The sequence below is a fragment of the Pecten maximus genome, chromosome 14, assembly GCF_902652985.1.
Source record: "Pecten maximus chromosome 14, xPecMax1.1, whole genome shotgun sequence".
Lineage (NCBI taxonomy): Eukaryota > Metazoa > Mollusca > Bivalvia > Pectinida > Pectinidae > Pecten > Pecten maximus.
Genome location: NC_047028.1, coordinates 21,450,803 through 21,477,980, shown reverse-complemented (window position 1 = coordinate 21,477,980; position 27,178 = coordinate 21,450,803). Strand labels below are relative to the sequence as shown.

The window sequence follows — 27,178 nt, the reverse complement described above, 5'->3', positions numbered from 1 at the left end:
TGAATTCAAGCAGGGTGATATTTATTTATCTCACGGAGATGTCTGGGTCTCAGACAGATGACTAGCAGGTCTCTGAAGCCTTAGACAGATGACGCGATCCAGTCGACCATGCGATACATTAGGCGAGTCCATTACAACATGGTCAGTTTTAATAATTACGACGTGGTCAGTTTTAATTAACAGTTACAACGCCAGGCTGTTTAGTTTTCTTAGCCTCCATAGCTGCGATCTGTTGAGCTCTTTCTTTTTTCATTTTCTCCGTCTTTGATACTCGGGACGTAAGACTTAAAGGTGGCAAGATCTTTTCCAGTTTAGGAGACTTTGGGAACTTGAGTAGAGTAGATACACGGTCCAACAGGGTCCTACAACAGAACAACATGTGTCAAGTCACTCCATTGAGGGATACTCTCGTAGTTATGGAGTCTTAACCGACTCTATAGGACATTAAAGTGGTTTATTGTGGGAATATAATTATTGAATAGTTTCAATTAATTCATTAAGACAGAAATCACATAAATCGCATCCATAAGAAATTAACCACAATCCTTCAATTTCATTCTGAATATGACAGGCAAATATTAATTCAGAAAGTATGTATTCAACTACAGAGAAAACTGTGTGACATGATAAAATCTTTATTTCCAGAAATAATGAGACAATTGTGACATGATATGATCTCTAATTCCAGATATTTCATGTGTCAATAGTCATTTTAAGTATTGTATCACTATACTTACTCAACACGATTCTTCTTATCATCTAAAAATATCAGAGTGTCGTCCAGCTCCTTGGTTGGAATACTTTCTGGATTTACTAACTGTAATATAAAAAATATTTAAAATGTTCTTACATCCTTCTAAATTATCACTCATTAATTCAAATATGTCTTCATTTAAAAAAAAAATAAGGTAGCAATTTGGCTCAGTTTGATAATAACTAATACTTTATCATAGCAAGATTTGTGTCGCAAAGTGGTTTACAAATTGTTATCTCTGGTTAGATAGCCTGTAGCTACCAGACATCTTCATTCTCAATTTGTCACTGCAGCATGTACAAGATATTTCTAACACTGTGCTACCATCTTCACATTTACTGCTGAGTGTACTTGAATTGGTTTGGTTTATTTGGTTTATTTGGTCAGGACACCTTAACCACTTGGCTATCGCGGCCCCACTGTGTACAGGAATACAATCGAGTAAAGTACATTATTTTCTTTAAGGATACAACAGAGTACCCATGCCGGACTCGAACTAGTGTCCCTTTGATAATGTAGCCCAGCCACTGATAATGTAGCCCAGCCACTAGACTGTTTGGTTTGTTTTGTTTTAACGTCCTATTTACAGCAAGGATCATTTAAGGACGTGCCAGGTTTTGGAGGTGGAGGAAAGCTGGATTACCCAGAGAAAAATCACCAACCTACAGTCAGTACCAGGCAACTGCCCCACATGGGTTTTGAACTCGCAACCCATTAGACTGTCAACGTATAGTGGCAAATACGGTTCACACAAGATTACAGAAAAGAATGCCTTTCTCCCAGGACTACATAGGACTTACCTTAAGCTTAGCGCCGACATTGAAGCGACAGCTTCGCTGTTTAGCACTAAGTGTGAGGGCTATCCGATCTTGGCTCATCACCCGTACTCCTAAGTACCTGTTGAGGCCAAAGTGGATCGGCTGGAAGGGAGGGGCATGCACATGAGTCTCCTGGTCCTTCCAGCTCCATCGACGCTTCCGGTTCCCTAGGGGATCAAGTTCTATTCCACCTATAGGCTCCATACACAGCCTGGGAAGAAGGAATGTAAAGTTATAAACATTACTATCTTAATAACACCATAACTTTATAACATTGTAAAAAGAATATCCTGTTATTCTAACCAAAGCAATTTGGCAAATTTGTCCCCCACTGGACGTAGGTCAAATGTAAAAAAATCGGCCAGAGGACCTACTTTTGATAAATGTCACCTGCCTCACCTAGATTAAGCTCCAGTGACAAGTAGGGTAGGAGATAGATCCAAGTTTTTTCTTTGATGTAGGTCAAAGGCCAAAATGTAGGTCAGATGAATAATAATGATAAAAATTGTCACGGTGATAACAGGTGACATTTTACCTGATAACATTGTCAGGGTGATAACAGCTGATATTTTACCTGATAACATTGTTAGGGTGATAACAGGTGATATTTTACCTGATAACATTGTCAGGGTGATAACAGGTGATATTTTACATGATAACATTGTCAGGGTGATAACAGGTGATATTTTACCTGATAACATTGTCAGGGTGATAACTGGTGATATTTTACCTGATTACATTGTCAGGGTGATAACAGGTGATATTTTACCTGATAACATTGTTAGAGTGATAACAGGTGATATTTTATCTGATAACATTGTTTAGGTGATAACAGGTGGTATTTTACCTGATAACATTGTCAGGGTGATAACAGGTGGTATTTTACCTGATAACATTGTATAGATGATAACAGGTGGTAATTTACCTGATAACATTGCTTAGGTGATAACAAGTGATACTTTACCTGATAACATTGTTCGAGTGATAACAGGTGATATTTTACCTGATAACATTGTCAGGGTGATAACAAGTGATACTTTACCTGATAACATTGTTCGAGTGATAACAGGTGATATTTTACCTGATAACATTGTCAGGGTGATAACAGATGATATTTTACCTGATAACATTGTTAGGGTGATAACAAGTGATATTGTACCTGATAACATTGTTAGAGTGATAACAGGTGGTATTTTACCTGATAACATTGTTAGGGTGATAACAGGTGGTATTGTACATGATAACATTGTTGGGGTGATAACAGGTGGTATTTTACCTGATAACATTGTTCAGGTGATAACAGATGATATCTTACCTGATAACATTGTTCGGGTGATAACAGGTGATACTTTACCTGATAACATTGTTTAGGTGATAACAGGTGATATTTTACCTAATAATATTGTCACAGTGATAACAGGTGGTATTTTACCTGATAACATTGTCAGGGTGATAACAGCTGATATTTTACCTGATAACATTGTTAGGGTGATAACAAGTGATACTTTACCTGATAACATTGTCAGGGTGATAACAGATGATATCTTACCTGATAACATTGTTCGGGTGATAACAGGTGATATTTTACCTGATAACATTGTCAGGGTGATAACAGGTGATATTTTACCTGATAACATTGTCACAGGGTGATAACAGGTGATATTTTACCTAATAACATTGTTAGGGTGATAACAGGTGATATTTTACCTGATAACATTGTTAGGGTGATAACAGATGATATTTTACCTGATAACATTGTTAGGGTGATAACAGGTGATATTTTACCTGATAACATTGTTAGGGTGATAACAGGTGATATTTTACCTGATAACATTGTTAGGGTGATAACAGGTGATATTTTACCTGATAACATTGTTAGGGTGATAACAGGTGATATTTTACCTGATAACATTGTTAGGGTGATAACAGGTGATACTTTACCTGATAACATTGTCAGGGTGACAACAGGTGGTATTTTACCTGATAACATTGTCAGGGTGATAACAGGTGATATTTTACCTAATAACATTGTCAGGGTGATAACAGGTGATATTTTACCTGATAACATTGTCAGGGTGATAAAATGTGACATTTTACCTGATAACATTGTCAGGGTGGTTACAGGTGATATTTTACCTGATTACATTGTCAGGGTGATAACAGGTGATATTTTACCTAATAACATTGTCAGGGTGATAACAGGTGATATTTTACCTGATAACATTGTCAGGGTGATAAAATGTGATATTTTACCTGATAACATTGTCAGGGTGATAACAGGTGATATTTTACCTGATAACATTGTCAGGGTGATAACAGGTGATATTTTACCTGATAACATTGTCAGGGTGATAACAGGTGGTATTTTACCTGATAACATTGTTAGGGTGATAACAGCTGATATTTTACCTGATAACATTGTTCAGGTGATAACAGGTGATATTTTACCTAATAACATTGTCAGGGTGATAACAGGTGCTATTTTACCTGATAACATTGTTCGGATGATAACAGGTGGCGTATCCATTGGGTTCAAACACGGAGAGGACGACTGGCCGATCTGTGTCTTCCTGTACAACATAAGTGTACTGACCAAGGGTCACAGAAGAGATTGATATTGCAAGGTTTCCAGAGGGATAACTAAGGCAAGGTCAAGGTCACATTAAACTCAACGTTACTTGGTGATATACATGGTTAAGACTACCCAGAAACATCATTAGATAACATAATTGAGAAATTTGTTTTCAAATCTGACTTGAGAATTACAATACAATACAATTAAATTGATATGTCAAAATGATAAGCAGCCTGTTTGTTTCCTTATGGTTTGTTTGTACGGGGTTTGACAGTTAGGATCATGAGGGTAAATGTCAAGGAGATGTCGATAGAAGAAATCAAAGGACAGAAACAACCAACAGACAGGAAAGAATAGTGAAAAATCCTAATATAATATAGAAAATTCTGACCATCAGTGTATTACTCGTTTGCTTTCTGATGTTGTCGGACCAGAGGGCAACCGAGAAACCATCCCCGACCCTGTCGGGGGCCTCACAGTTAGCCAACTCTTAGAAAACGCATCGACTGTTGTATATTATTTCCCTGCTTCTGCAAGAATTCGCAATATCATTATATTACTGTATAAAATGCTATTCCATTGTCCTGTAATAAGCCTGACTTTTGATTCGAGGGTGAGGTGTTGGATATTAGATATATTACAGGAATATAAAGTAATAGCTATCAATGTGGTATCCTAAAAGTGTAATTCTGTAAAGATGCAGTTGTGTAAAGGTGTGATTATGTCAGGGTGTGATTGTGTAAAGGTGTGATTGTGTAAGGGTGTGATTGTTTAAAGATGTAATTTGTAAGGGTGTGATTGTTTAAAGATGTAATTTGTAAGGGTGTGATTGTGTAATTGTGTAAGGTGTAATTGTGTAAGGTGTGATTGTGTCAGGGTGTGATTGTGTAATGATTTAAATGTTTGAAGGTGTAATTGTGTATATATGATGTATTATACAGAGGTGATATTGTCAAACCAATTTCATTAATAATCTCAAGGATACAAAACATTTCCTGTTCCATCAGGGAACATGGTGAGAAACTTCTGTCCATCTTCATAGAACTTCTCTATAAGAGGTCGGTCATACAACTAGAAACAAAACATACACACAGCAATGAATACAAACAAGTCAATCTGAAACAGTATCAATTTATCTTATCAAATCATACATCTAATATAGTACTATAGCTGTCCCAGGTATGCATGATGGAACACAATATGGAGGTGAGAGACAAAAATGTGACTCTCTCTTTGTGCATATAACAAGGCTTCAGTCAACAGTACTGGTAGTACAGAATGTATGAAGGTACATAAACTTCATGTCAACCTCATGAAATACCTTTAAAAAGTCAATTATTGTACACATTTATAATGCAGGGTGGTCTCTGAACGCCAACATATTTTAAACAATAGGCAGGTGCTGTTTAAGGAAACAGTAAGTAAGAGATATACCCTATGATACTTTCGTTAGGACAAGAATATCTCTTACATTTCCTGAGGCTATCATAGCTGGGTTAAGGGGCTCAGGGACAAAAATGTCCTCATGTTCCTCCGGTAATAGCGGGCTAGGGGCACGGATAGTCCAGCCCTCCTCCAAACACCTCTGTGAGGACAACATGTAGTTTATTGTCTTCATCTGGCGGGCAACTACAACCGATACAATTCTTGTTATTTATTTTAGGTATATATGTACATGTGTTTAAAAATGAAAGTCAAAATCAAATCATGAAAATATTGAAAATAAAACAAAATTAAATTTAAAAACGCACAAAAACAAGCAAAAACTAAAACACAAAAAAGTCTGCAATAAATTCAAAAATTTCAAAGCATGAAAATAAAAAATAATTTACAATATACATGAATTTACTTTGGAACTTAGGAAGGTAAAATATAATTACTATACATGTAGTTGAGAAACAGACATGAAATTACTTGTAAACATGAAGACATCAATGAATCAATGTGTTTGCTACTAAAGACACAAAGCTACGTGTGAAATGTGAGTGCATGTTTATGATAATGATACGAAACAACAAATTTACTTCAGCATTCCTTCAAGTACCTGTATACACCTTTTGTATATTTTTTGTGTATATCCCAAACTCTCTCACACATAAACGAGTTAACAGAACTTTGTACACTCATTACTGACTCCCCTAACATAATAAAGTACACACACGTTTTAAATCCTTTCCAGATTTGTACTGATACCTTGAAATCCTGTTTTTCCCGCGAAAGATTGGGTAGTTCCCAAAAATCTACGTTTCGGCCCACTTTTGGGCTTGGTTGGTTTTGCCCGAGGGGGCGGCTTTGCCCTGTGAACTTTAGGCTTGGCCTTTTTTGTTTTTTTTGACACTTTGGCTTTTGAACCCGGTGAACCCGGATCGGGAGAGGCTGATGAAGGCATTGGCGTCTCCGCTGGTGTAGCGATGCGTAGTTCTTCTTCAGAATCTTCTAAATTTGTGACAAACAGCTTATACTTCTCCACTGACAATTCTGTTATTTCTTAACTTTGTGATATATTGTCAAAGTCTTTTAAATTGATATTAATTACATTTACTTTGTAAATCATTTTATTATGAAAATAGCAATTTAACATAAGCAAGATTTTAAACACTAAATTGATATATCTTTGTTCCTTTCATTTTTTTTTTTCAAAATTATTAATTAATTTTAACAATTACAAGATCTCAATTATCTAAATAATTTTGTTAAAATTAAGATTAATGACTGTAGATTTTATCACTTTTATGATTATTTGGTTATTGTATCAAGTTGTTGGTTATTCTTAGTTTTCTTTATATTAAGCATCATGCTAGTTCCTTGTTACATTTAACTTTTATCTGATATAATATTGTACCCTATATAACCAGTTATAAGCGTAGTCAGTGCGGCCTCGGGTAAGAAAACATCTCTTTAGAGCTTGAATGAACTTGATCAATGAAGCATCATGTTAGTTTAATTTTTTTTAATGTTGGTTCTCATTGGTCCAGTTCAAATCCGAAAACTCAAAACAAGATTTTTCAATCAAGGCCGGGATTTGTCGTATATATGTTAATACAGCACGTGTATGATACTCACACAGAGACACCTACTGTGGCCTCCAACAACCAAGGAAAGACAACCCAGTAAAGCATCTGTTACAGACTTAAGGATATATACTTTTGGACACTCTTATGAATACAACATAGCACCAGGTCTGAAATATTCTTAGATGTTCTCCAAAAAAAAAATTCTTATTCAAAACTGTTAATTTCACTGGTTGAAATGAAATACTCATTACTCCAACCAATCAAATTAACTTTCAAGTAATTGAATTTGAATTTTCATGTGATAAAAAACATTTAGGAATATCTGGACCAGACATTGGATTTACTTAACATAAACCACTCAACCACTCTCTATACCTTACGATACATTCATCATTCATATTACCTATAATTAGTCCAGTCTAATGATCTAACATTTCATTTTTGATGTTGAAGAAAAGAGCTAAAATTAAAATTCACAAAATGAATGTCATGACAATGCTTTGTGCTAGCAGAGCCTGCATCATGATGTGGTGCTTCTCAATTCTGATTGGCCTAGAGTGACACCATGATGTTGTGCTACTGAAATCTGATTGGCCTAGAGTGACACCATGATGTTGTGCTGCTGAATTCTGATTGGCCTAGAGTGACACCATGATGTTGTGCTGCTGAATTCTGATTGGCCTAGAGTGACACCATGATGTTGTACTACTGAATTCTGATTGGCCTAGAGTGACACCATGATGTTGTGCTGCTGAATTCTGATTGGCCTAGAGTGACACCATGGTGTTGTGCTGCTGAATTCTGAGTGGCTTAGAGTGACACCATAATGATGTGCTTGAATTCTGATTGGTCTCAAACTAGAGTGACCCCTATAATTATGTTTATTGAATTCTTATTGGCTACGAGGCAAGAGAAACCCTGAGATGATGTATTACTGAATTTTGAGGGAAGTAAGACAAACCAAAACAGTGAAAAATTGGGTATTGAATCGGAGATTAACTAACTCAATTAATTACCAGGTAATCCATGTCAAACTTTTGGATATCAGATCATATAAAAAAAGATATGAAACACAAGATAATATTTTGTGTAGATAAATGTAATATTTATATTTCAACACAAGAAATCAATATGTTTCTACATACAATCTGTCACTCATCTATAGTGCAAACATGATACCTAACTTTGACACAATATTCCTACGAGTAGCTAAGACATTATTGTCTACATACATACTCTCGCTCATCTAATTTGTAAGCATGCACACACGAGTACCTAGCACATCTAATTTGTAAGCATGCACACACGAGTACCTAGCTACAACACATGTGACACACAAAATACAGCAAATGCAGATACATTATCGCCTCCATAGCCGATTATACCCAGTATATAATCTGGTGAATACTGGTCACAGGATAGTGTGATTATGTACAATAGTATAAAGCAGATAAGTCAGCCACCGGACCCGAAACATAGCATACCTGTCCCCAGGTATATTGTACCATCAGTATAACGGTTATACATTTAGTGACCTGAGGTGTTGCCAACCCTCCCTACATATAGGGTAGATGTCTGATAGCTGATTTAACAATTCCCTACTGGTGAAGTTCTGATAAAAATGATATCAGATTTTAACTTAATGGTGTATGAAGGAATTTAACAAGAAATTAAGCAAAAACAGACTTTGACAATGGTGTATGAAGGAATTTAACAAGAAATTAAGCAAAGACAGACTTTGACAATGGTGTATGAAGGAATTTAACAAGAAATGAGGCAAAAACAGACTTTGACAATGGTGTATGAAGGAATTTAACAAGAAATGAAGCAAAAACACAATCTAATTGAAATATACAAGATTTTTGAAAGAAACAGAACAAGCGCATTCTCTGAAATAAAATAGCTTGATATAAGCATGAAGTAGCAATGTGATCCCGATGGTTTACGCAGTACCTACCTCACTGAATATATTTGACTAAGCGATTGATGACTGCCAAATTTCAAAAGATTGTGGTATTGTTTTATAATAAGCAGTGACAACAAGCAATCAGATGCAGTGATTTTGCAACTTCTATGTGAAACATGGCAGCAAACATCTACCCAAATGTCAGATCCTGGATGACCCCAGGTCAGGAGGTCAATCAGAGAAATTCACCTCTGAACCCAGGAATAACCTCTGTGATAAGAGGTCACATGTTAAGAGGTCAACACCTGTAACCAGGATTGACTCAGTGTTTAGAAAGTACAACTCTATGACAAAAAGCGTTGAGCCCCAGTGCGGTGTATACAGGACAAGAGAGTGTATGCTCCTGTGTAGAGCAGAACCTACCGCTGTCTTTATACATCTGCTGTCCGTGGAGACTGGTCAAGCCTTTAGATTTTCCTGTCACACAAAGTCAATTCACCATAAACCATAGGACAAGCAAGATAGGAGAGAGAGAGATGACCAACCTCACAAGGGAGATCAGCTGAAAAGGACTGGCTCTGGTCAGCGAGGAGATGACCATTGGCCGAACCCACATGGCTACCTCCAATGTGTTACATGTATAGGACGGTGGGAGAGTAGTCATGTGGGTTAAAATGATTAGTAAATATCAAAAGGCCAAAGTTAAAATTAATGGAAATTACGATTAGGTATATCTGGTCTGACAGACATGTCTAACAATCTCTACTTGTCTGACAGAGTCAAAACATCACAGATAATGTCCGACAGAGTCAAAACATCACAGATAATGATGACAAAAACATACACATCCATTATCGTTTTAAATTTAGCCATTTGATATAAGGTTATACATAAGAAATATGGTTGGAATTCAACAACAAAATCACATAGATTTTTTTCTCATTAAACATTTAAACTTTATTACTGTTATGTATCACAGTAGAAATGACAATGTTTTGTGAATCAATTGAAAAAGAAAAAATAAGTTATACAATAAATTTTGTATAAATGGTGAAATTAGCGCAGTTTCTCACATGATTTTGTTGTTGATTTAAAGAGAGTAAACACAGAAGGTAAGTTTGAGATTTCAATCTCTTAATTAGTAAAACACTCTTAAATTGCATATGATACTATATTTCTGAAATTAGGAAAGGGATATTGTAGTTGTTTTAATTTTATTTTACATTACAATAATTCTATACAAAATTGCTTCTAATGAATTAACCTCCTCTTACAGAGAGTCTTTTAAACATTCCAAATCGTTAAAAGTATCATATGCAATGGAGTCAAAGGTTGGGTGCAGACATTTCAATGTCTGATGATAATCAGTCAGAAGAAAAAATATCATCATCTAGAATTGGTTCAAGCTAATCTTTGACAATCCTGGCTATAATGACAGAACCTTAAAACAAATATTGTGGTATTTTTTCCAAACCCATAATACTTTCTGAAATTTCCCATAATTACTGATATTAATGTAAAGAAATCATTGACATGACTGAGCTGAAGTGTTATGAACCTAAATTAAACAAGAACCATAAAAACAAACAAATTTGACTTTACTTTTACTTGAACAGAAGAATATGAATTTTAATGATTTGCTACTATAAAGATTTTCCAATATATTTGATCCCAACCCTCTGGCCCAGGGGATAAGAATCAGAATCAGAATCACATTAGTATGCCACAGGCCAAATTTGGTCGAAATCAATCTAGGCACTCAGGAGGAGTAGTTGATGGATGGATTGATGGAAGATGCTGCCTAATGACATAAGCTTACCAGACCAGGTCCCAGTTTCATCTACGTTCCTTAACTTTAGGAAATTCCTTCACTTGAAATTTTACATGGAAAACGTTATTGGATTGAAGGGGGGGAAATCTTAGTAATCTTTCCTTCAATTCAGCAGTGCTTTCCTATAAAAACATTTTAAGTTAAAGATTTTCCTTTTGTAAAAGATTATTGATGAAACTTGAACAAAAAACAAAGACCTACAAAAACCCTTCTTAATTTAGCCTGATCAGAACAAAATGATATATTTGTTTGTTTACAGCATGAAGTGTGACACATGTTTGAAGACCAACACAATGAGGACTTATCTAATCACAAGATTAATTTCAAAGTCTAGACAATGATACAGACAGAAGAATGATGACAAGTTAAATAGAGCTACAAACTTTACATATCAGAGTAAAGCTGACAGCACAGAAACCCTACTTCAATCAATCACCAGGACTTTGAGGATAAGCTCCGAGATATGATTCTACAGATTCTAGCAAAACACAGGTCAGAACAATAGATCATGGTATGCTTTGTATGTCTTCTTATTCTAGCTTATATCAAGCACCTGGGCACACATTGCAGCAATATTTAGCACCATCCACTTCAAATTTAGCAAAGGAGGAGTTTGGGAAGGAGATCAGGGGGGTATAAATCTACAATGACTACATGGGTGGGGTAGCTCTAGGATGTAAATCTACAATGAAAGGGTTGGGTAGCTATAAAGCTTTAGTATGTAAACCTTGCTGGGGTTGTATATGAGAGGTCTAGATATAGAAACTTTACAGTAAAGTATGGGTAAAGCTAAGTGATATTTAGGTAAAGGAATGTTCAGTAGGAAAAATTTAACAAGACAAAAAATTCAACATTAGAAATTATCATCTCAGAATACAAAAAATGATATATCACCTGAAATATCAAATTTACATGGACAGTTTTCAGCATAAACGTAAAAAAGAATAAGAGGGGATTATATAGATACGTTATAATGTTATTAAAAGATTTTTGTTGGTAATTGTACCAGGGAAAATAATGTAATAATGTACCAATTATAAACAGCATATATAATGTATACATACAGTATATATATCTTAATGTACTAATAAGAAACTACAATTATTCTAATCTATATCAATGTACAAAATGTATATGCCTTTCTGACCAATTACCACTTATGTGAATGTGTTAACATTAGTCCATCAGAAATCCAGTTTTAGCTTCTGGTATATTACGTGGTTATATAAGGAGGTGAGGGTAATAAATTGATCAACACCAATCCCAAACTCATCATGCAAAATTTTAAACACAACTCCTATTTTTGGGTCACATGGTCAACATACCGATGAAAAGGTATGGTTACATGATAACCCAATCAGAGATTGTCTATCAGAATGTCTGGCTAGACTAACCAATCGAGTGCCTCGTCCGAGACATTTGACATACCTGCCATGAAAGCTTGTTGTTGCATGCCTGAGACCTCCTGCTGCCTGCGCTGCATCTCTCGTTCTCTGATCCTGGGGACAGAAGATTATAAAATCATTATTGTAGATTCGGAAAAAGGTTACCTGAGATTTGTTACAAACAAGTTTTGCAGTGTTACTTACTCTTTTTGAGGACAAAACCAAACTGTTTATACAGTACAGAGCTACCCACTCCCCTCTCCACACCAAACCAAACTGTTTATACCAGTACAAAGCTACCCACCCCCTCTCCACACCAAACCAAACTGTTTATACCAGTACAGAGCTACCCACCCCCTCTCCACACCAAACCAAACTGTTCATACCAGTACAGAGCTACCCACCCCCTCTCCACACCAAACCAAACTGTTTATACCAGTACAGAGCTACCCACCCCCTCTCCACACCAAACCAAACTGTTTATACCAGTACAAAGCTACCCACCTCTTCTCTACACGAAACCAAACTGTTTATACCAGTACAAAGCTACCCACCCCCTCTCCACACCAAACCAAACTGTTTATACCAGTACAAAGCTACCCACCTCTTCTCTACACGAAACCAAACTGTTTATACCAGTACAAAGCTACCCACCCCCTCTCCACACCAAACCAAACTGTTCATACCAGTACAGAGCTACCCACCCCCTCTCCACACCAAACCAAACTGTTTATACCAGTACAAAGCTACCCACCCCCTCTCCACACCAAACCAAACTGTTTATACAGTACAGAGCTACCCACCCCCTCTCCACACCAAACCAAACTGTTTATACAGTACAGAGCTACCCACCTCCTCTCCACACCAAACCAAACTGTTTATACAGTACAGAGCTACCCACCCCCTCTCCACACCAAACCAAACTGTTTATACAGTACAGAGCTACCCACCCCCTCTCCACACAAACCAAACTGTTATTACATACAGCAGCTACCACCCCTCTCCCACCAACACCAACTGTTTATACAGTACAGAGCTACCCACCTCCTCTCCACACCAAACCAAACTGTTTATACAGTACAGAGCTACCCACCCCCTCTCCACACCAAACCAAACTGTTTATACAGTACAGAGCTACCCACCCCCTCTCCACACCAAACCAAACTGTTTATACAGTACAAAGCTACCCACCTCCTCTCCACACCAAACCAAACTGTTTATACAGTACAGAGCTACCCACCCCCTCTCCACACCAAACCAAACTGTTTATACAGTACAGAGCTACTCACCCCCTCTCCACACCAAACCAAACTGTTTATACAGTACAAAGCTACCCACCTCCTCTCCACACCAAACCAAACTGTTTATACAGTACAGAGCTACCCACCCCCTCTCCACACCAAACCAAACTGTTCATACCAGTACAGAGCTACCCACCCCCTCTCCACACCAAACCAAACTGTTTATACCAGTACAAAGCTACCCACCTCTTCTCTACACGAAACCAAACTGTTTATACCAGTACAAAGCTACCCACCCCCTCTCCACACGAAACCAAACTGTTTATACCAGTACAAAGTTACCCACCTCCTCTCCGCACGTTCCCGAGCAGCCTGTCGCGCCTGTTTGTCCCCGTGGCGGGGATGGGATTTGATACTAATCATCTTGTTTTTGTTCCTGTGTTCCTCTTCCATGACGGCCGCCTGGCTGGTGGCATACTCGACGAATTCCCTGTACTGGTTACAACAGTATAACTCCTCTGGGGGCTGGTTCTGCTGCTGTTCCAGTGATGGGAAGGGCATGATGTCCTTATCACAGAACTCACACTGGCCTCCCAGCATACCGAGGGAACGGCCTTGTTCGTCAACTGGATAATCCTCTTCCTCCTCTGAGACCAGCTCCAGTGCCCCCGGATCGTTTACTTCTACTTCCTGCTTCTCAGATTCCCGGATATACTGATGGACAATTTGGAAATTAAATTACAGGCATAAGATTACAATATCCCACACTTTAACAGAAATAGTACCACTTACTCGGCACTTAGCTTTATACGAGTATTAATTATTAATCAATCTGTCTATACAATGTATACATATATTATTCCACAGTGAACAAATAGACATTTTAATGAATTAATAAGTGTGTTGCAGGAAAAAATATTTCATATGATAATTATGACTTTTAAATATTGCAAGCATTATCAGAAATTCATGAAAATCTTACGATCATTTTGTTTCCAATTAAATGAGAAACTATCAATCAATTAAGTTTTTTTTCATAAAATTTAATTAGCATTGCCACAACTTATTAAGGTTCTTAAAGCTATAATTGTATGTATGGTTATGAGTTACTGTAAATCACTTAGTTTTTGTGAATATTTTATTTCATGAGCTTACCTCTTCTGACATAATCCCAAAAAAATGAAATCGCAAATGCTTATCTAGAAATGACTTTATATTCCTGAATGTTGAGCTATTAGAGTCATTGACCCCTACATAAGTAACCAATAGCTAAGTTGTTATTGTCGTACAAATAATCGAGAAGGATTTGAATTCCTCTCCACGAGTATCAAGACGAAAATAAATCCCACACGAAACAAAAGTGATTTACAGTAACATATCAGGGACAAATATAAATACTTTAACAGATCATATGACAGATTCTACCACTAAAACAAATCACTATCTACCTACTACGGAGACTTCAGATTAGTTGTTGACATGACAATGAGCAGACGGACATCACACACAGAAACCATCACCACTCTAGTATTATATACTTACGTTTACTTATCACAATTCCAAATCAAATTACACATATTTATAAGAGAAGTTTAGCAATCATGTTAATATGGGTAGAAAGGGAATTCCTTTTTTTTACTTTATCAAAAATAAACTATGTCGTCATTTTCACCAGACATCTATTCTGACATGTTTGATATAAACTATGTCGTCATTTTCACCAGACATCTATTCTGACATGTTTGATGTTTGATATAAACTATGTCGTCATTTTCAATGAATATCCCCAATCTTAAAATTGTACTACATGGCTATGTAGCAATTCCATAAAGTGGCCTTCATTTTATACGTACAATATAACCTACATGTACAAGTTCTGTTCGCTAAATTTCCAAAATAAATGTAAAGGTGTTCAGTACTTGTAAACGGTCAAACATTACATAAGTTTGCTAAACTTCTCCATTATGAGATTCTACAATACACAAAGTAGATTACAGAGTCTGGAATGAACATCTTCATGCAGGTTGACAACTACAGTATTAGACTAAGGCAACAGGGATTAATCTAGACCTGAACCTGTAAAACTATGGTGAAGAGCTTCAAGGCTTGAAGCAGGAAAAGCTAGAATGAAAAGCTTCAAGATTTGAAGCAGGAAAAGCTAGAATGAAGAGCTGCAATGCTTGAATCAGGAAAAGCTAGAGTGAAAAGCTTCAAGATTTGAAGCAGGAAAAGCTAGTATGAAAAGTTGTAAGGCTTGAAGCAGGAAAAGCTAGAATGAAAAGCTTCAAGGCTTGAATCAGGAAAAGCTAGAATGAAAAGCTGCAAAGCTTGAAGCAGGAAAAGCTAGAGTGAAAAGCTTTAATACTTGAAGCAGGAAAAGCTAGTATAAAAAGCTGTGAGGCTTTAAGCAGGAAAAGCTACAATGAAAAGCTGTAAGGCTTGAAGCACAAACGGTTGGAATTAAAAACTTCAAGATTTGAAGCAGGAAAAGCTACAATGAAAAGCTGTAAGGCTTGAAGCACGAACGGTTAGAATGAAAAGCTTCAAGGCTTGAAACAGATAAAGCTAGTATGAAAAGCTGCAAGGCTTAAAGCAGGAAAAGCTAGTATGAAAAGCTGAAAGGCTTTAAGCATGAAAAGCTAGAATGAAAAGCTTCAAGGCTTGAAGCAGGAAAAGTTTGTATGGAAAGCTGCAAAGATTTTAAGCTATGGTAAAAAAGAGAGCAAGAATAGTACATATATTTCAGATAGTTGAAGGATCAGCTACAGTGGCTGAAAAAGATGTAGTGTAATGGACCGGATTAGCAACAGGATTCACTGGATTGTAACAGGAGTGAAAGGCTGAAAGATACGGTATGGAAGCAAGATTAACTGGAAAGATACATGTGAGTTATGGTAGCACAATTAGCTGGAAATATAAGTGAGGGTAGCAAGTTCAGCTGGAAAGACAAGTTGGGGTAGCAAGATTAAGAAGGAAGACAAGTTATGGTGACAAGGTTAGCTGCAGAGACAATTGGGTGTATTTCGTCTGAAAAGATTAGCTGGAAGGATTAGGCAGGTCTACTGTGCTACACTCCACACCAGGTGTTAACGAGGTCTACACAAACCAGGTATACCTGTAAAATCTGTGGAGGTCCAATGCTTGGCATAAAATTCCGATCATCTGTTGTTTTCTTGTTGTATGCATCCTCATCAGAACTCTTTTGTTATAAACATGTACACAAATCAATTACCTGTGTCTTAATTAGGGACATAAATGTATGACAGGTCTAACTAATCAATAAAATTCTTAATCTCTACATTAATTTATCAAATGATGAAATCTATTTTTAATACATTTATTAGAAATTAATTGATTATTAATTTTATTTAACAGTACTGGACTGTTACAACCATAATCTATGACAGACTTTATAAATACAATCATGTTATCATACTTAATACCACACCTTATCTAGGTAGTATTACAACAGCCCTACGGTAAGGGCCGTAACTTCTAGTGATTTCTAAAATATAATTTTAATTATATCCAATGTTTTAAGAGTAAACCTACCGAGTCTGTATCACTACTGAGTTCTAACATCGGTATTCCAAACTCGTCATCGACGGGGAACGGGTACGATGAACTGCCACCTGCTTTGTCATCTTTCTTACCATCGCTCACTCCATCTTTTCCTTTCTTCTGTCCATCGGGTCCATCAGTCTTACCTGTAGTAGGAAAAGTTACATGATTTGTAGATCTGGATCATGTTTGTCTTTATATACTTACACACTATTACTTAGCAAGCTTCATTCACCAATATATGATGTATACTATATCTACCTCTAAATGGGGTCTAAAGATATCAATATATTCCCGGACCTCTGAGTGGATAGTCCTTGGTATGGGTTATATACATCCCCGGGCCTCCAAGTGGATAGTCCTTGGTATGGGTAATATACATACCGGGACCTCCGAGTGGATAGTCCTTGGTATGTGTTATATACATACTGGGACCTCCGAGTAGATAGTCCTTGGTATGGTTTATATACATTCCCGGACCTCCGAGTAGATAGTCCTTGGTATGGGTTATATATATATACTGGGACCTCTGAGTGGATAGTCCTTGGTATGGGTTAAATACATCCCCGGACCTCCGAGTGGATAGTCCTTGGTATGGGTTATATACATACCGGACCTCCGAGTGGATAGTCCTTGGTATGGGTTATATACATACTGGGACCTCTGAGTGGAAAGTCCTTGGTATGGGTTATATACATCCCTGGACCTCCGAGTGGATAGTCCTTGGTATGGGTTATATACATCCGCGGACCTCCGAGTGGATAGTCCTTGGTATGGGTTATATATATACCGGACCTCCAAGTGGATAGTCCTTGGTATGGGTTATATATATACCGGGACCTCCAATGGATAGTCCTTGGTATGGGTTATATACATACTGGGACCTCCAAGTGGATAGTCCTTGGTATGGGTTATATATATACATCCGAGGACCTCCGGGTGGGTAGTCCTTGGTATGGGTTATATATATACATCCGAGGACCTCCGAGTGGATAGTCCTTGGTATGGTTATATATCTAGACTTAATTCACTACAGATCTACATTAGGAGAAAAGCCAAATCACCAGAGAGATATTCTACAAAATTATACACATATAACAAGATAAAGAATTTTCTACAGAAAGATTCTACACTAAAGTCTATACATGTATCAGAAATATGACAAAGAGGATAGATGAAACTCCTTTATTCAACCCCTTCCTCCTCCCCTCTTCCTGACCTCCAATACCTATAACTACTGCTTACCCTATCCCTACGGTCCAGTATACAGATATATACTTTTACACACTTTTAATAGCATAACAAAATCTGAACTAATTCATACTGCAATGATGAATTGGCAGCCTATAATACTTGCCACAGAAAACAATACATAGAAATCACAAATAATTTAGTGGAATGCTTTCAGTGAAAAAAAGCATTAAACCAGGGAATGTAACCACTAAATATTTTTAACTTTATAGGATTTCAAAACCACCACCCATCTATTATCAATCATAATTATGTGCAGCCCTTTTCTCCACCTCAAACCCTACCAGCTGACCCCAGCCTAATCCTTACCATCGGACCCCATACCTATCCTTACCATCGGACCCCATACCTATCCTTACCATCGGACCCCATACCTATCCCTACCATCGGACCCCATACCTATCCCTACCATCGGACCCCCCATACCTATCCCTACCATCGGACCCCATACCTATCCCTACCATCGGACCCCATACCTATCCCTACCATCGGACCCCACCCCTATCCCTACCATCGGACCCCATCCCTATCCCTACCATCGGACCCCATACCTATCCCTACCATCGGACCCCATACCTATCCCTACCATCGAACCCCCCATACCTATCCCTACCATCAGACCCCCCATACCTATCCCTACCATCGGACCCCCCATACCTATCCCTACCATCGGACCCCATACCTATCCCTACCATCGGACCCCATACCTATCCCTACCATCGGACCCCATACCTATCCCTACCATCGGACCCCACCCCTATCCCTACCATCAGACCCCACCCTTATCCCTACTATCTGACCCCACCCCCATCTCTACTATCTGACCCATCCCAATCTCTACCATCTGACCCCATCCCCATCTCTACCATCTGACCCCATCCCCATGCGATGTACCCTCCACCCCCATCCAAACTGTATACCCTACCTTCCATTCCACTCAACCCCCCCCCCCCCTGTATCTGGTATCTCCACACCTACTATACAAACTATATACCCTTCTAGGTCCCCCCCCCCCCCCCCCCCCCCCCCCCCCCCCCCTACGTCCCCATCCATACCACATAGCCTACCCTCCACCCTCAACCTACCAATCATACCTAGAATAGCCAATATCATGGATTCTACAGTTGTTCAGGTTTGAGTCATAACTACTGTCTGTTAATCTTCTAAATGTAGCAAGAAATCAAGCTTGTGCAGATCTGGTATATAACAAAGATTCTAAATTTATAACTGGGATCAAATCTACAGGTGTAAAATACAAATGACTGCTACATACTACTGTTTCTTTTGCATTAACAATGGAATTTCTTTAGGTAAAACAAAATCCAGTAGATTAAGGAACTTTTTAACAGTTTAATTTTTGTTAATATCTAAATTTATGATAATTTCTGCTGAAAGTATGAAAATGTTTGCTTTCTCATCCTTTATAGTACAGCTGGCTTAATACCAGATAGCGAGGAGCATGCATGTTTGTCTATGCCTTTGATTGAGAATTACCTCGACGACCTTCCTCATCAGAACTACCTCCCAGGTCCTCCTTTGATCCTCGTTTACCATGTGGAGAGATGGCGCCTGTAAACAAAGAGGGGTCAGTCGGTGCAGACAATCCTAAGGTACTGAAAATCAACATTTAGCCCCCTGTCTGTTCATCCTAGCATGCCCAAAAACCCAATCAAACTGTCATGTCATTACTATTTATCAAAAGATGTCTAAAAAGTATACATGAAATTCCTGTTCAGAGTAATAACCATCAAAATTTTGCTCTCTGACCAATTTTACTGGTTACCAAGGAAACGGTACATTACAGATCAGTTATTATGAAACCCAATCACCATTGTACTAAAACTCTTACATCATAATAAATTGGTTTTCAAAAATAAGTTATTTTTCCAATGAATATGTGAACAGGATTAAATAATTTGAACATTAAAAGTAACCCTAAAATAACCCCCCCCCCCCCCCCCCCCCCCCCCCCCAATCCTACCCCCTCCCCCTCCCACACCCTCATGTCAAAGGTCCAAACAGTTGACTCACAGTGCAACACTAAACAGTGGGAGAATTATGCAACAGCAGCAGCATCTATTGTGTCTATGGAATCATTGAACCATTTCTGTAAAGTTTTAGCTATAAAATATTTTCTGAAAGATTTCATCAGCGGTGAATTTGAAAATATTTTGAAGAATTTTGAAACAAAATGTACCTGGTATTACTTTCAGACCAAAATTGAAAATCTGTTTTTAATGAAGGAGACAGTTTGTCTCCACTCAAACCCAATGATTGTCAAGTATTTTCAAACTTCCAAAAATCATGATATATCTTTATGTTTTGATATTTGTACATAGATCCTGCTGTTTTTGATGTGATATTTAAGTTAAAGAGGTAGTGGAAACACACAAACTACTTCCAACCTTAATATCAAAATTATACCACAGAAAACTACCACACCAAATACCAATACAAACAACCCCTACCAATATAGAATACCACACCATTTAATACTGGGGATGAACTGTCTCACAATACAAATCGTCAGTGTACATCTCGATAAACAAATCAAACTCTTTGATGATTGGACTGGTCTCAGAACACGATGTTGTACAAAAACTCAGATGTGTTATGATGGACCAGTTACAACTGATTTGTATAAAACGTAATTATATTATTATGGTATCATTGGTAAAGTTTCCGATTTCTTTAAAGAATGACATAAACAGATAAAGTTCCAAACTTATGACACAAACTACATGTAATAATTTATTCAGTTCATGTCTAATTTTTAAATACCATCAACAACCAGTACAAGTTTCATCAATATTCTCAACATTAAAAATTATTTTACTTAAAATTTTCCCTAGATAAGCATTATAGAATTTAAAGAAAGTCCCGTAACTATTTTTCTTCCTTTAATCCAATTATGTCTCCCTATGGGACACTCTGATCTAAGTAAGGGATTTAGAATGTTGATGAAATTAACTTTATTAAGATGATGGTTCTTTTCCTTTCTGACAGGAGGTCTTAATTATTATCAATTTGTTGATATTGTTAGAGATTTGATGTATTCTGATATCTGTATTGTGATTCTATTGTTTCATCCCCGAATTTGTATAGATACATCTCACATATACAATACACAACTACATGTGTGTAGTGACACCTACACATACACATTGTAACTACATATACTACACATACACTCTACATTTCTAGACCTCAGCCAGTTAACAAAAGTTATTTTCAATCTTCAAATGTCATGAATATCAAAACATGGCAGTGTCATTCATACCTATTTGTTACTGTGAGTACTTTTCATATTTGGTGGTAATTTGGTAAGATTTCTTATATTTTCTGTTATTTTTTAAAAAAATGTGTTCATACTAATACAAAGTTACTTACTAAGGTTGCTGAAATTTTTTCATTGTTCACTATAGATTACATCAAATAAGAAAAATGACTCTAGATTCTATAAACCCATTCTTTTTAACCATTTCCTGTGAAAAACAACAAATTGGGTCTGACGGCCTGAGGTCATTAGATTTGGTCTATGGGCAAGTCCATGTAAACATTGGTGACAACATACTTTCTTAATAGGTAAGCGAAAATGTTCCTGCAATTTACAGCTTTCCCTTAGAATAATTTAAGATCATACCGATTCAGTTTAATTGGACCACTATGTTTCAAGTTCGGACAAATATTTTTACCATTAATTCATCTGATGGACCAGTGATGCTGAAATTTGTTATTTCTTGCCCTGCGGCCGTGGAAAAACACAAGTTGATATTACAGACTGCAGTATAAATACAGAGGACATTCAGGGACAAGAGATCACAGATACGAGTGACAGTGTATCACAAACAATGGTTCAGTGTCCTAAATCGGGGCAATTTTACAACAGACAAATCGTAAACGAAATTTCACTAATGATAAAAATTTCATAACACTAATCGTAAACTTGACAGTGAAACAAAATATCTCATAAGCTGCATGAATGTTTTTAATTCATGTAGCTAAAATCAAAGAAATCATTTATAAACAAAAATAAATTGCGGGATTTTTTTATGAAATATTTGAAATAAATTTCAGTTTATGTTATAAGAGTATCGTTAGCTAGGATTATAATCGCATACGAATATATCTTATTGATAATGTCAGAAGCTTTGTATTAAATCAGCCCCTATAGCCATTTGTGATCACATTGTGATATACAGCAAATCCGTGCGATATAAACCTGATTTTGGCGGCAGTAGGTATATTTCAGTATCAAGCTGTTTTACTTTTTTTGGTTTTTGTTTTTTTGGCTTTGGTTTGAGTTTGCTAGATTCTGAAATATGAAAACCATGTCAACTTACAATTGTAATTATCATAAATGTATGAGGTGATTACAACAGGTTTGATCGTATTCCACATGGATGTTATTATGTAAATTTAAGTACACTACAGACCAAACAATCTAGAAACTAATTTAGTTATAATGCACATTTTTTTCCATGGAAATACAGAAATGTAATGTGTAAAATGGAAAGCTATATAAATAGCATTTTTCATATAATAACACCAAAAGTAGAACTTCTTTGACAATGTTTACCTAAATTACAGACAATGTTCAACAAAATAATTTGAATCAAATTAAGATAAATGTAAGCGTTTTCATTTAATTCAACACTGCATGGTAATACTTGAATTTGATTCTTTAAGTATTGTTCATTATTCTAGTAACTACATTCATATTTTTTTCTCTAATGAACCAAGCAGTTATGCATTAAAGAAGAATGCTTACTGTCGTTTGCTGTGAGTTGCTTCCCTTTGCCAGTCCGCTCCACCTCTTGAACCCAGTCCCAATCCGTTTGTACATCTTGGGTAATAAATACAATTTCACGACCATCATACGTTTTACGCTTGGTTGTCTCCCTTGCTGTGAGATTCTTGGATTTTCCACTAATCAATGAGAAAATAAATAGAAACATATAATCACAATATCGTAAGATTACCAGTCCTGGGCCATTTTTGGTTTTTGCAGTTCAAAGAGTTGTTCATTTATGAAGTTAGGATGAACCTAGCGATTTTATGTACCTAACCTTTGGATGCCAGCTCTGACAAAGACTGTCAAGGCGCAGGCCTTTCTGCATTCAAGTCTGTCAAGATTATTATCTGAAATGTTGTATTAATGAAAACTTCTTTGTCCACATAACCAAACAGGTCTTAGATAGTGCAAAATATGTCAAAAAATTCAAAAAGAAAACAATAGAAGCATATATGTATTGCATTTCATTATAAAGCAATATACAGCAGTTCTAATTGACGTATTGCTGATAAAATCTGATAATGATATTTTTACTTGACAAATGTTTGACCTTTGACCTTGATGATTAACCTTACCCCTTTGGTGTAAATGACACTCCCCGTCTGCCTGAGCCTGGTGAATCACGACTCATGACTCTGTCAGTTACGTCGGATTCACGTCGGAATCCTCGGACAACAGCTGGGCGTGATTTTCCTTCTCCAGGCTGGTCAAGGGCAGCTGAGGACGCTATTACAATTAAACAACAAAATATATACCGGTTATCATAACTTAGTCTGAAACAACAACATATATACCGGTAATCATAACTTAGTCGGAAACACAATTAAACAACAAAATATATACCGGTGATCATAACTTAGTCGGAAACACAATTAAACAACAAAATATATACCGGTAATCATAACTTAGTCGGAAACACAATTAAACAACAAAATATATACCGGTGATCATAACTTAGTCTGAAACACAATTAAACAACAAAATATATACTGGTGATCATAACTTAGTCTGAAACACAATTAAACAACAAAATATATACCGGTGATCATAACTTAGTCTGAAACACAATTAAACAACAAAATATATACCGGTGATCATAACTTAGTCTGAAACACAATTTTAACTGAATTATCTAAATTACCTCTGATGTGAACACCAAATCTGTTACAGAGTTGTATAAGCTAGCTAATCCAGAAGCTAATTAGAAGTCAGAATTAATATAAGTATAAGGAATTAAATGAAAAAAACTATCAACAACATTGGAAATATATCCTCTTAAGTGAACATTCAAGTGCCACAGTAAATGAAGAGTGATTCCACAGGGGAAAACCATATAAAATACAAAAATGTCCACTAACACTGGAAATATATCCATGGAGGGTACTGGATACGGATTAGCCTATCTGGGTACAGCACCATAAGTACAGATCATCCACATATCATACAGACATCTTGGTTACTAGGTATCTGTCATGTGACACAATCTAATCATGTGATGCTATTGTGTGTAGGAACAGTCATGTGATTTCTAACTGTTAATTGTTCTAATCATGTGACCTTTACTGTTGCCTGTTCTAGTCATGTGACATTGATTGTTAACTGTTCTTAAGTCATGTGACTTTGATTGTTAACTATTCTAGTCATGTGACTGTGATTGTTAACTGTTCTAGTCATGTGACTTTGACTGTTAACTGTTCTAGTCATGTGACTTTGATTGTTAACTGTTTTAGTCATGTGACTTTGATTGCTAACTGTTCTAGTCATGTGACTTTGATTGCAATTGTTTACTGTTCTAGTCATGTGACTTTGATTGCTAACTGTTCTAGTCATGTGACTTTGATTGCAATTGTTTACTGTTTTAGTCATGTGACTTTGATTGCTAACTGTTCTAGTCATGTGACTTTGATTGCTAACTGAGCTAGTCACAAGATTAATTGTTTTTTAGATTTTTTTTTTAATGAAGTAACTTAGTTTGTGTTATCTAATCCACTGATCTGTTTTTTTGTTTACAATAACATACAATGTACTTGCATTGTTGAATTAATAGAGAACATAGCAGTGGATTAATTACCTACAAATAAAATATCAGACACAGCCAAGCGACTAACCTGCAGACGAGGTAGATACTTCTGATGAGGAGCTCCCAGGTCGTTGTAGTTGTAAATCAGTCTCACTGTCACTGTCATTGTTTGATACAAGGTCAGCCTCTGGGTCAGTCGATATTCGTGATGTTATGGGAGGCAGCGGGGTGGAGTCGGACAAATTCTTTGAAGCCATATTTCACGTGTCAGGATGTCAACACCAATATTTGTTCTTCTTTCATATATCAGTGTGTTCCTAATGCAAACATCAAAAGAAGAAAAACCATCAAGAATTTAATATAAAACATGTTTCTTGATATTTGTAAATCATTTACATATTACAAATGTCATAACTACAGTGTACAAGAAGCAGATGTTTTTCCTTATACACACTTTGTACATTTACTGGTCTTACATTTACATTACCAGTAGTTATTGACCATGTTTTTGGGTGAAACACCTCCAGGGTGAGGATCCGGTTGCCTCTCTACTAGTCATTCCAATAGTACATGATGAATTCAGTTTGCTTTTCAGTTAACCAAAAACAGTTGAATAGTTATTTATAGTTTTTGCAAACTTTCAGTCATCAAGGACCATTGTTCTTTAATAATTATATTTTTTTTTTACTGAAGATAAACCAGAATTGAAAGGTAAAATAAATCTGGAATAAGAACTACATGTATTTGGTTTATTTGATTATCAAAATAAACAAACCACAGATGAAAAAAATATTCTGTGTATAATCACAGATGTCCACTATAGTCCCTATTACTCCAAGCTGTTGATCTTTATTTGGTAATTCTATTAGATATATAATAGGCTAGTATGAAGTATAACCTAAATTATGCAGCTTTTATAATTATCATATGACTATGTACATGCTGTAGTGCATTTGTACTTACTATTACCTACATATAAATGTATGTAAATTCATGGCAGCAGTTGAAGTGGTACACTGTAGGTCAGAACCCTACTTTTATAATTTTAAAATGGTGGTCTGCACATTTTAGGTTTAGCATTGTTTAACATCCTGTTATGATCAAAAGATATAGTCATTTAAGGACTGCTTTCCCTGTATGCGATATGCATATTGTGCTCATGCACATGAATACATTTAATAAATAAAAATTATGCATATCACCATAATAAAGTTACTTAAAGCATAAATTTTGAACATGTATATCTCGAGTTGATGTTGAACCCATCGGCAAAATCCTGGACCCATTCCTGTTTATAGTTGGTCAGTGATCAAACATCAATTGTGTAAGGTCAGGGAGACTGGTGTCTTTATTAGAGAGGAACTGGATATACTATAGCTACAGTGTAGTATGCCTATACTGGCTGCTGTGGGGTCGTATACAGTAGCTATATCAATATTTCAACTATCTATATAACCCTGTCTGACAATGGAATAAAAGCTACTTAAAAGCTATGTCCATGATATATTGATATCATGATTAGGGTCATGACTTACAGTACCTTATTGTTTACATAGTATAACCCTTTTACAGACAGGTCACACATCACTGCCATGTTCTTTTTATCAAAATGTTGCAAGTTGTAGGCTCGCTCGATAAACATAACGCTTGTTTTTGAATTATAATGATTTGTATATTAAAACCATGTCTGATCACTCGGGCAATCGGTTAACTATCAGCCATTGTGCTGACATTTACACGAGAAAAATGGACAACTCGAGAAGTAAACAAACAAAAATAAGTCAAATCGTCCCAAATCGTGGTAACACTTTCACGTGTTGTATGAGTGTGAAATCATTCCCAAACATCTTTACAGTTTGTATTTCTACCCAAATATGTCCAGTGTGACAATCTGTTATACAACAATTCGTGTACACCGACCCAATACGACATGTGTTATGGTGGTAGTGTGAAATACCTGTCGTGACCCCGACGCCTGCCTCCATGATAGTTTGTCAGTGGTGATAGCGACGGTCACGTGATCAAAC

General features: G+C 36.6%; 1 protein-coding gene across 4 annotated transcripts; it reads right to left on the bottom strand.

The window, feature by feature from the left end:
* LOC117342026 (glutamate-rich protein 6-like) lies at positions 1 to 27,178 on the bottom strand. 4 transcript variants are annotated; one of them, XM_033903985.1, is made up of 17 exons: positions 27,109 to 27,178; positions 25,240 to 25,468; positions 23,707 to 23,857; positions 23,108 to 23,265; positions 22,559 to 22,651; positions 19,831 to 19,905; positions 17,077 to 17,231; positions 16,640 to 16,723; positions 13,871 to 14,238; positions 12,327 to 12,397; positions 9,491 to 9,544; positions 5,619 to 5,776; positions 5,133 to 5,218; positions 4,060 to 4,212; positions 1,555 to 1,783; positions 738 to 817; positions 1 to 362 (listed from the first exon to the last, which is right to left on the bottom strand). In XM_033903985.1, exons 2-17 carry the CDS (start codon positions 25,406 to 25,408, stop codon positions 173 to 175), a joined length of 2,274 nt encoding a protein of 757 aa, XP_033759876.1. In that variant the 5' UTR covers positions 25,409 to 25,468; positions 27,109 to 27,178; the 3' UTR covers positions 1 to 172. The 4 variants fall into 4 exon arrangements, with proteins under 4 accessions (XP_033759876.1, XP_033759877.1, XP_033759878.1 ...); XM_033903986.1 differs by lacking the exon at positions 9,491 to 9,544; XM_033903987.1 differs by lacking the exon at positions 22,559 to 22,651.

Excerpts from the sequence above, each read along its gene's own strand:
- LOC117342026 (XM_033903985.1), bottom strand. The coding sequence starts at position 25,408 with ATGGCTTCAAAGAATTTGTCCGACTCCACCCCGCTGCCTCCCATAACA. Across the intron at positions 23,858-25,239 it reads AGTATCTACCTCGTCTGCAG|CGTCCTCAGCTGCCCTTGAC; the intron begins GTTAGTCGCTTG and ends TAATTGTAATAG. Across the intron at positions 16,724-17,076 it reads TCAGTAGTGATACAGACTCG|AGTTCTGATGAGGATGCATA; the intron begins GTAGGTTTACTC and ends TTATAACAAAAG.